General features: G+C 38.3%; 1 protein-coding gene across 1 annotated transcript; it reads right to left on the bottom strand.

Moving 5' to 3' along the window:
• Positions 1-330: 330 nt before the first annotated feature.
• On the bottom strand, positions 331-1353 carry LOC134048100 (leukotriene B4 receptor 1-like). Its single transcript, XM_062499657.1, has one exon. The coding sequence runs from the start codon at positions 1339-1341 to the stop codon at positions 331-333; it is 1011 nt and encodes a 336-aa protein (XP_062355641.1). The 5' UTR covers positions 1342-1353.
• Positions 1354-11051: the final 9698 nt, after the last annotated feature.

The raw sequence follows: 11051 nt of genomic DNA, 5'->3' as shown, positions 1-11051 counted from the left end.
TTTCTTTTCTGTTTTCTACACACAGACTTTCTAGAAATCAGAAATAATTTTAATGGAAAGTAAAAATGCTGCATTCTTTACAGTTTGAACTTTTAGCCACCTTACTGAGGTTCTCAGGAACAGTGAAATAGTGCTTATTTCATGACATGAATATTAACTTATGAACTGAACAAGGATGTTAATGCCAATTTTTATAAAGCACACATGAAAAAACAACAAAAAGCTTTTCTTTCTCTCCAGCTGTCTCTGCACTGCTCAGCAAATGAAACTGAGAGAGTGAGGAGAAAGGACTGCTGAAGGCATGACACAGATTAGTCACTGAATTCCTTGTTAGAGGTTTTCTGTGCCTACCAAGGGATCTTCACGTTTGGCTACAACCAGACTTCTTTTCCTGTCCTCCTCTGTTGCAGTCTGAGTAATCTGTTCAAACAGCTTCGACATCTTGGCAAACCTCAGGTGGTTCTGAAACCTTCGTGCAGCAAAAGCATAAAGCAGGGGGTTAATACAGCTACTGATGAATACAAGTGCTCCAGAAATGTACACTCCTTTGTCTACAATTTCTTCCAGTGCCAAAGACATCTCCTCATTAGAGAGTTCTATTTCAATTGAAATGATATCCAGGATGTTAAAGAGATGGTGAGGGAACCAGCACAGAATGAATGCCACCACGACGCTGGCAATGAGACGTTCCGATCTCTGCTTCGATGGGTAAGTCATCCTGCTTATTCTTCTTGCAACACACGCATAACAAGTGCAAATAATTAAGAAGGGAATTACAAAACCTGCGAGGGTCTCCAGCAGAAGATACGACACTTTCTGTCTATTAGAAGAGTAGTTCCGACATGTGCATAGAAGCCGACCATTCATTTCTTCTGTCTCTTGAAATGGAATGACAGAAATGCCAAAGGCAATAGACAGGAACCAAATGAGGAACACAATCAAAGAAATTTTCTCTTTTCTTCTGTACTTTTGAATTGTGAAAGGGTAAAACACAGCCAGTAGCCGCTCCAAGCTGAGTGCTGTTATCAGAAATATACTAGCATACATGCTGCAGTAAATAATGAAAACCAGCATTTTGCAGAAGATTACTCCAAAAACCCATGAGTCAGCAAAAGAGTAAATCCAGATTGGTAAAGTGATCAGTACAAGGACATCAGCAATGGCCAGGTTCACAATCAGCAGGACTGAAAGAGATACTTGTTTCATTTTTGTGCAAATAGTCCAGATGACGATGCAGTTTCCTGGGGTGCCAATTATAAATGACAAGCCCAGTATCATGCAGACTACTGATCTCACAATATTCCATGTTGAGTTGCCACTGCTTTCCTCAGCTTGGCTCATTCTGGAAATTCTTCTGCTCTTGGTTGCTCTGCACTCTGTTTTTATTCTGCAGGTGCTGGTGAACGACTTGAAAGTTCTCCTCTAACTGATGTTCTGAAGGCTAATACAGACTATGAGCTCACATCCTCATGCTCACTCTTACAAATATCTGACCACATATGGCAGTTCCTGTTGTTTAGGAGGATGGGCACTTTTGCATACAAAGCAAAAGTAAAAATACAATGCAGGACCTGACTTTGCTCTTAGTGATATATCCACGGTGCTTCACCAAATTGTACAGCATGGTGGTGGTCTTACTAAAGTGTCTCTATTTAAGGAAACTTGCTACTATTTTGATGTTACTGATCTAATCAACAGCTGTGAGGAGAAAGTAACCCTTTTTATGTTATTCTATTCTTGCTCCTATGAATAACTTCTCATTTTATTTTATAAAAACAAAAAAAAGAGGGGTGGCAGGTAAACTACAAATGTGCATAGTATGTTTGACATTAATTTTAAAGCATCAAAAATTGTGCTTACTACCTTCATGTCATCTTTTTTAATTCAGCAGAAAATAGTCAATCTTATTTTAGAAATGCCCTGGCATAGAGGAAATCAACTATTTTTACTGTACTGGTACAATAATGCGGATAGGAGCTTTCTCTGGGAAATTGCAATCCTTTACCAAACAATAACCATCAGAGTATTCAGTCTGGATGTCGAGTTACAGGAGGAAATACTCCATGTCAGAGAGAAAATATATGATTACATTATTGTCCTCCTGTGCCAGCAATGGGCTATGACTTTTATTATTTTTCCTAGGACACTTGGTAGACACTAGAGTACTCAAATCCTAAATTAAGCCTCAGTTCTTCAGAGTCTGGCCAAAGAGTATGAAACTATTTTGTTATCCTGAATTCAAAACATCTTTTGAAGTTAATTTCTAAAGTGTTAAAGGAGGAACTAGAACAGCAGAGCCAACAGAAATATTCAAGAAGTGGAACTGGAAGGGTATTTACAATAAAAAAAGGTTCACAGAAACAAAGGAGTTATTTATAGCTTTTTTAAATTTAAGAACATGATATAGATTATTTCCCTAATTTTAAAAACCTGGCAAATGTAATGCATAGTATTAAGTCAAAAAGTATTTTTCACCATGGAAAAAGTACTGTAACATCAGCAGCCCCAAAGCAGCTTAGCTGGTTCTGCCCTCATAAGAGTATAATGAGATCAAAAGCAAATCCAGAATAACCCCCCTGAAGTTAAGCATTATATCTTCAAAATACTATTTGTGTAATACAGATTTTAATTGGGATTTAATCTGATACATGATTCAAATTCCTTTCAGTTTTAACTACATCTAATGAATATTGGATAGGGGAAAATATGAAACAAGTTGTTTGTATTCTGAAGGGAATTTATGAAAACCACTTGTGATAATTAACTAATGGGAGGAAGGGCTGGGCAGTATCTCTTCTTCCAATGAAATTACCTTTACACGTATTATTTCTCCAGAAGTACCTTTGTAGACTATTTTTAGTTTATTGCCAGTGGCATACCTCCATAGAAGTAAGCTAGAGATTCTTCTTGAAAAAAACCAAGGAGAGAATGCCCAGTACCTCTTGTCACTCAGTGCTGAAGGGACTGGCAGGTTCTTTAACTAAAGTCCAGCTAGATTATGATTGTTGTGTCACACACAGATTATCAAGACTTTGACCTCAATTGCAGAGGGCTCAGGTGACTAAAAGCCTATATAACCAAAGACTCTAGACAGTAAAGAAAGCTACACCAATTACTAGAAATTCTCCTTAACTGAAAGCTGGGATAATTGCTAAAAATCCTGTGTAGCAGTAAGATACACTAACTGCTAGAAACTGTAGATAACAATAAGGTATGCTGATAAGTGATTTTTTTATGTCATAATCTACGATCTTGTGGCCAGTTCTCATTCTACCAAGGATCCCTAAAAGGACCTGTATGCTCTGTACCATTATGTAACATCTCTGCAGGATTTTTTTGGTAGAACTTTACTTTTGGTAGAAAAGAGCAGCTGTCTGAACAACCATTGGTATACTTCTAATCCAGCAGTGTATGGATGTGGTTGAACTTCTGAAGCATCTGGCCTTACGTTTTCGAGAAACACATTTCTCCACTTGACTTGAAATTTCCTTGCCAGATGGCCTCTGCCTCAGGCTGTCTCTTTCATTTAAAGAAGAAAACAAATGAGTTTGAACTGCAGCCACAGTCTGGAATTTCTGTTTCAGAAAAATCCCAGAGAAGTGTTGAACTGCTAAGATTTTCTTGAGTAAGACTCTGAAGCCAGGCTATTAGACTAAATATCTCAGACATCAGAGTTAGCATTAGCTCGGGAGCTTGTTGCTGAGCAGCTCTCTGTGACTGCTGGATCGCTATGAAAACTTCAGACTGTAAGCTGTCTTTAGTATTCTCTAAAAGTGTCTGACTGTTACTTAACAAATTTAAATCAGTAGTACACAAACTTCATGGGCAATTTAGCAAATACTTCCAGTAACAGGAGGAGCAATATGGGGCAGTCAATAACTGCTAAAAACAGTGTCTAAACGGTACCTTACTCACTCTAGTGGCCACATGTGGGTGGGCTTTAATGAATGAATACATTTGGACTTCGGACCACAGAAGTTCTGGTCTACTTCATCACAGCAGTGAAATTCGGCTGCATCTGTATGTTTAAAAAAAAAAACCTACTTTAAGTTTTTTGTGTACATGCATATTATATGTAGTGCAGTAGGTCAGTCATCCATACAGGAAACTTTCTTTAAGTTTGTTACTTTTAGATCGGCAAGTAACTTCTGAAAACTTTCCAAGCTCAAAAAGTCCCTGCTACTGCTACGAAACACTTTAAATAGGATTTGCTTTGCCTTAAATATCAGGTGTGTGTTTCTCTCATCCTTGAAGTTATTTATTTTACTCTGAATGAATGCATGAGCTTCCCTCTGGTGGATGTTCTGTACTTTACACTGCCAGTGAGCATTTCAAGCAGCTGTATTTTCATCCCCAAATACAAATTGTAATTGATATTTTCACCTTTTGCATATTTATTCTGAGAAACAGAATTTCACTTCAAAATGCTGAGAGTGCATTCAAAATGCATAGCTTTGGGCTATGAGTCTCTGCTCAAAGGGTAGCCATCCCTCCATGCTGTAAGAGCATCTCTGTAATGATTTACAGAGTAGCTAATGCATGGCAAATGGCAAATCCAGAATGTAGAACTTGCATTTAGACCTCTACCAAGAAGACTTTTAAAATCCTCTTTACATTTTGTCTTCAGAAGGATTCCCTGGATGTTTTTTAGTAACAGATTGTAGAATAATGATTATTAAGTATCAGGTATCTGCAAAGACACTGCAAACTGATGTGATAACCTCATTTATTATTAATGAGCAAGGGAAGAAGTAATTAGTCTGAACCCATCAGCTCTTCAGCCACTGAATCGAGGTGTATTTCCAGGATTTGTGCAAATGTCTTATAAAACACTCAAGTCCATACGAGGACAATGTGAAAGTGCCACCCTCTGCCTTGATCAGAGAACTATGGGCTACTTCACAGCTGATCTAATTGTTGCTTTCTTATTATTAGAAAGCTCCTATATAAGTGGAATTCATGAGGAGGTGCAGTAGCTAATAATGTCTTTGCTCTGCAATTACTGAAAAGGGAAGTGCAGGAAAGTGTAGGAAAAGACACAAACCAGACATTTTTAAGGTCTTGCAGTGTTTGTGACAGCAGCCCATGGGGCAGCAAGCACAAATAAGAACACTCCCAAGTGCTGCTTTATCAGAAAGAAAATAACTTAAGGAAGAACTTGGGATTGGTTCCAGAATGTAATAAAAGATGTGTATTTTTGCACAATAAAGTTTGAAATATTCTGTGCTGTGTTAGTCAGTATTCTACCATTAAAAATTTGTATTCCTTACCCAGCTCAGTGGCAAATAACAATAGTATTGTATGGCTGGGTAGAGAAAAGGTTCCCTGCTTGTTATGTTCAGGGGAAAACTGCTTTAGTACTTGTGACAGGGAAGTGCTTCCAAGCCACCTGTTGTGTGTGCATCAGACATGCTTACATATTGGCACTTTTCTTGTCCTAACAGACTGATCATTGACCATCAGAACAAGTTTCCATGGTGGGAAATATTTTCCTTGTACAGACATACCAGGTGCATTAGGTTAGAGGTGTTAATTAAGATAGTGAAGAACTGTATTCATAACTCTGACTATAATTGGGAATATTAATAGCAATTATGCAGAGATTATGGAAAAACTTATAGAGACACCTTTTCTTGACATTGTGAATGCATACAGTTCTAGTGTCCTGATACAGCACTAGCTTTTGAACAGTAAATGTACAGATTTGTTACTATTTAAGGTAAGACTGGCTGGTTCTGCATCAGCTACTGCTAAGTAGCTACTTATACACAGACCTTTGCTAGCCAAAATCCTTAACCATATAAACATATCTGGCACCACGGCTGCTACTGGGTAAATAAAATACTTTTGAGTAATAATTTACAGATGACAAATGCTGCTTGGATGATTTGCTGCCAAACATTACTTGTTTTTTTTTCTACCTTGTTTACTGGGATTGCACGTAAATATTATTTTGCTATACGATCAATATCTCTTTTTGTTATTCAGCAGTGATGAAAGAAAGCGTTTTGCAGAGCACGTCTTCTTGAAGGACCTGTGATTAAAACCAGATTGACACAAAGAGATGCTGTGCAGTGCCTGAGCAGCGGCAGCAGACGGCAGCCGCTGTGCCCACCTGGCAGGGGCTGTCCGTGCGCTCCTGCGCTTGGAACAGAGGGCGGCACTGGGAAACCATCCCTTGGGTTTTGGCTCAGCCTGCACACCCGGAGGAGTTTTTCTCTGCACGGGGTGCACGGCGCTCAAGGCCACGGGTCTCCACTGAACTGATTCTTTTGGATAAGAAGGTTAGGCGTTTGTGACTAAAATGTCAATAAAATTATGGAGAAAAAGCACAATGTCTTTTTTGTCTTGTACATCACATTATTTTCTAAATACTCATGTTTCTAGCTCTCTCTGTTCTGTTTTGATACCATATCCATTTCCAGTGGTACATTCTGTTTTAACTGATCTGGTAAGGACAGCTCCCTCTGAGACAAAAAATAACATTAATTTTAATAAATAAATTTCATTTTCTATGCCAAGGTTTGGAAAGTTTTGTAATTATATTAACAATTGGTCCTTCAGTGTAGTTTCCATTTGTGTGTTCTCTTGGAAAAGCAGATCAAATTGTGATCTCTTGGGTTGTGAAACAACCCTGCCCAGAAGATTTGAGCACCTTTGAAGACTTATTTAATTCCTTTATAATTTATGCATTAAGCTTGGTCCCAGTGTGACATAAAGTCTTGATTTTGTGGCCTTGTGTCAGGAGGCTGGTTAATGGTGCTGAAATTAGCAGACTGTACTAATTTTATGGGGAATACAAAGATCTTTCTTCTGCTCTGTAGCAGCCACCACGCGTGTTAGGAATGCCCGTGTGATCAGTCACTCAGTAATTAGCATACCTGACATTCTGTTCTGCAAAGCCAGAGGAATCAGCACCCTGTGCCATGCAGCTCTTCAGAGTGGTCTTGTCTGAGCATTCTTAATCTGAAACAAAAAGTAGTCAGGATTCATTCTGAGATGCTACGCAGAGCCACACTTACAGCTATTTAGTAAACACAAAATATACTGTATGGAAAAAAATGTAAGATACACAAACTTGAGGCACAGGCAATGTTTTATCATTCTGTGATGTGAGCTATTGTTTCTGTAGAATTTCTATATAATATTAGAAATGACTGTGAACAAGGATACCTTCTCCATTAAATGAAGCATTTTCACTGGAAGAAAGTGGTAGCACCATTTTCTTAGTTAAAACATATAATTATTTATAGAATTTAATTGAATGTAAAGCTAATAGACTGAAAGATCACCTGATGTCATATTTTTCCTATATTTGACTCTTGAGCCTAATAATATGATCTGGCTTTAGGCAGATTTATTTCTTATGTTCAAGCATTGAGTCAGATCAAAAAGCACTTTCAGCCCAGTATCTTGTCTCTGGTAACAGCCACAAGCAGGTGTTTAGAGAAGAATGTAAGAACAAGCCATATGTGCCCATACTTGTCCTACACATTCTCTGGCATTCAGTTACAGCTGAGGAGTTTTGGATCAGGGGTGATTTCTGTGTGTTTAATAAAGTTTTGTGGGCATTTATTTTGTAGACTTCCTAAACCTATCCTTGAACTCAAGTGAACTTTTAGCACTGCAGCTTTGATCCATGCTGTGTGAGGAACCACCTGCTTTTGTTTGTTTGCTGTTTTCGGGTTGGCTCCAGCTGGCCCCCCACAGTTCATCTGCTGGAAAAGCAGTGAAAAGCACATTCGTGTTCATCCTTGCCACAGTCCTTCCTTGATAAAACCCTACATCTGCCACTCATTTCTTAGTTGCACACTGAAGAGTTCTTACATGCATGAATATACCTACACAAGTTCCTGTACCCCATAGAGAAATCATCCCATACTTTTCATCATCCCTTCATTCTTCTCACTGTCTTTTCATCCAGGTGTTTTATGTTTCTTTCAGGCAGAGGAACAGACTAGTTCTGAAATTCAATACTTCAATTAAATCACAGTGTGTTAATGAGGGAAAATGAAAGAAATTAAGTCACACAGAGGTCAAAGTTCCCTCCTCTCCAGTCTGTTTATCTTACCCTGCTGCAGTATAACAGGGCTGGCCATACTGCACTCAAACATGTCCTTTTTTTTTTTTTTCTAATTGGAGATTAGTTTAGTTTACATTTAAAGCAAAAAGAAATAAAAAATTAGCTTTTGTCTTTCTCAATGCCAGTCTATGCTCTAAGATCTAGAAGATTTTGTTCCAAAGGTCACTGTCATTCTTCCTTCATTTGCTCCAGATGCTTCACAATCATAGAAATCCTCATGTGATGCAATTACCTTGTAATCCTTAAACCACAGGTTATCCCCTGATTGGTGGACGTTTATATCTCTGTTGTGAGTCCTATTCTGTGCTTAAACCACTAGAAGTCAAGCATAATCTAAAATTGCCATTATTTGGTGTTGTATGAAAGGCAGCTTTAATTGTATCTGTTCCTTTTTCTAGGTAGCTTTTTGTCTTATTATGCCTGTACGGGAAGCATTTAATCCTCCACGGTATTGAACAGCATCTCTTTAACACCTCTTCTTCTCTGACACAGCAAATGTGTGACTTCCCTCTCTCACACGACGGCTGTTTTCCTGTCTTTTGCGTCGTGACTATTCACCAAGGCCTGTGGTATCCTCACAACCACAGTGTCACTGAAGCTCTCACTGCAGCTCTGCTGCTCTGGCTGCCCTCGGGGTTAGCTGCAGGCACCTCTTGCTGCCCCAGCGAAGTGTTGGCTCTGTGCAATACACTGTGATACACAGGGCTGGTTTTTGGAACATGCTGGGATCTGTTAGTGAGTGCAAAACAGACAACATAGTATGGAACACATGTCTAAGGCTCTTGGTAGACACTGCTGAGGAGTATCCATTGATCAAATAACTAGAGATCCCCCTTGGCATGACAAATCACAGATCCAGTCACAAACTTTATCCATGTTCTAGTCCTCTGGCTGAAGTTTTGAGCAGTGTTATGTTCAATTTATAATTTAAGAGACTTGCTAAGTTGTTGTCATCCTGTAATACCAACTTCTATAAAAGTTTATACAGATATCAGGAAGATAGCTGTTAAGGATATAAAAAGCAGATTGTATCCACACATTTATAAAGAACAGAAATGCAACAGAAAAACATCAGTTCTGTTAGCAGATTCCCAAAACGAGGAAATATCCAATAAAACAGAGTTAGAGACCAACTTTGAGAGAACTGCTTTCTGCAGATATTCAATGCATCTTTGCAGCACACAAACACAGCAGAACCATTTTCACAAGTTATGTTAGAATGAGGTCCAAGTAGAAGAGTTGAAATTGCCTCATAATGGTATAACCTTTTACAGGAACACTCATGTATTTCTTGCTTTCAGCAGAAAATTTGTTATCATGTCACATGATAGAAGCTTTTTACTGCTTCTATGCCATTTTTTACGGCTTCTTTGGCGTGTAATCTGAGCAACTTCACATCCAGCTGCCAAGCACAGATAGCCAAATTAATTCCACCATGCCATGAAGAAACTCTTATGAGTGGTAGTCTATTTTCAGTGTAGCATGGTAACAATATTTACAACATCTCAGGCTTTCTTTAGCATACTAACAATAAAAAAAATCCAATAAATCCATCTTCTCAAAGTATGATGCCCAGATAGCTTTTGGCAAGGGTCTCCTTGTTAATATGTCCACAAGTGTCTCTAAAATATCATTGTGCAGGTTAAAACATGACAGGTCAGTTCACTGCCACCTGTTTAAAATGTCCTTTATTCAGTGTTATCACCAGGAATGTGTTAAAAAAATTATTAGAATTTTATTAGAATTTTCACTTTATGTTCACTTATTTGCCCAATAGAACTATCAAAATAATTTATTGATCTAAATTTGATCACAGCTATGAGTTGAACACGAGGATTAAAATAATGACCTTCAAAAGTCCCTTCCAACCTTAATTTCCCTGTAGCTGTATTTTTGCACTGACATGTTTGACAGAGCCTCACACAATGCTACTCATGATGTTGCTGATTCAGCCATTTCCCCATGATTAACTGTTCCCAACTGCTTGCATCCCTCAGTTTAGAAGGGAACTGTGTCCTTACAGGAATCATCAAGCAATACTTTTTAACTTAATCTGCCCAAAAGATGGGAAAATAAGAGCCTGTGCATTTGTAGCCTATCTATCCCATGCTTTAGAACATGGTACCAGCTGAACAGCAGATCAGGCATTTCTTTCTACATTCAGTGGCAAACAAAACTCAGATCTTAACAACTAATTTTGTTAATCCTGTTAATTTTGTTTGTTTTTAATGTTAATCAAGAAACGTTTGTAAAATGTGGGTCTGTCCTATTTGGTTCTTAAGTGTAGTCAGTTTTCCTATTCAAATCTAGTTTTTAATGTGGTAATCTGGATTTAAAGGATAGAAAATAAATGAGTTGCCTATTGACATTACATCTGTATATCTAAGATGACATTTGCTTTACAGATGCGTCATTTAGTGGGATTGCATCCACATTTCAGAGACAAAAATTAAGAAAAAAATTCTTTACATATCTGAACTCAGGAAAACTCTCATTTTTTAATGCACCAACGAAAGAGGAACTCTGAAATTGCTTATTATAGACTGAAGGGAAGTCTCTCAACATATGTTGATCAGGGTCAGATGGTTTTCCATCCCTCAGCATTGGAAAAATTTAGCACTGAAAATGAGTGAGCGAAACCTTAGGGAGACTAGACAAAGACCAACATCCCCATCAATACATGACTAAATTACTGATACTAGTTTCAGTTCTTCTGGACACACTGGTGTTTCCAGAGATGGATTCACTTGTGTCACTAATCTGTCAGATTCCGTAGTAGCAGCATTGTGTCTCTTCAGAAGTAGCTCTGAGCTAGCAGATTTCCCTCTATTTCCCCCTATATCTATATATCTATTTCCCTCTATAAACCCTCTATTTCCCTGTGACTTCCCTGACACCCTGTCCAGCTGGGATACCCAACAGGTGTGACACTGGATGAAACTGCTTATTAAACAGTGGGCTCTTGCCT

Source organism: Cinclus cinclus, chromosome 11 (assembly GCF_963662255.1).
Source record: "Cinclus cinclus chromosome 11, bCinCin1.1, whole genome shotgun sequence".
Classification (NCBI taxonomy): Eukaryota; Metazoa; Chordata; class Aves; order Passeriformes; family Cinclidae; genus Cinclus; species Cinclus cinclus.
Note: the sequence above shows the minus strand (reverse complement) of the source record. Positions and strands in the feature narration are given on the sequence as shown.

What these genes read in the sequence shown, in the direction of transcription:
- LOC134048100 (XM_062499657.1), bottom strand. Translation starts at nt 1,341, where the DNA reads ATGAGCCAAGCTGAGGAAAGCAGTGGCAACTCAACATGGAATATTGTG.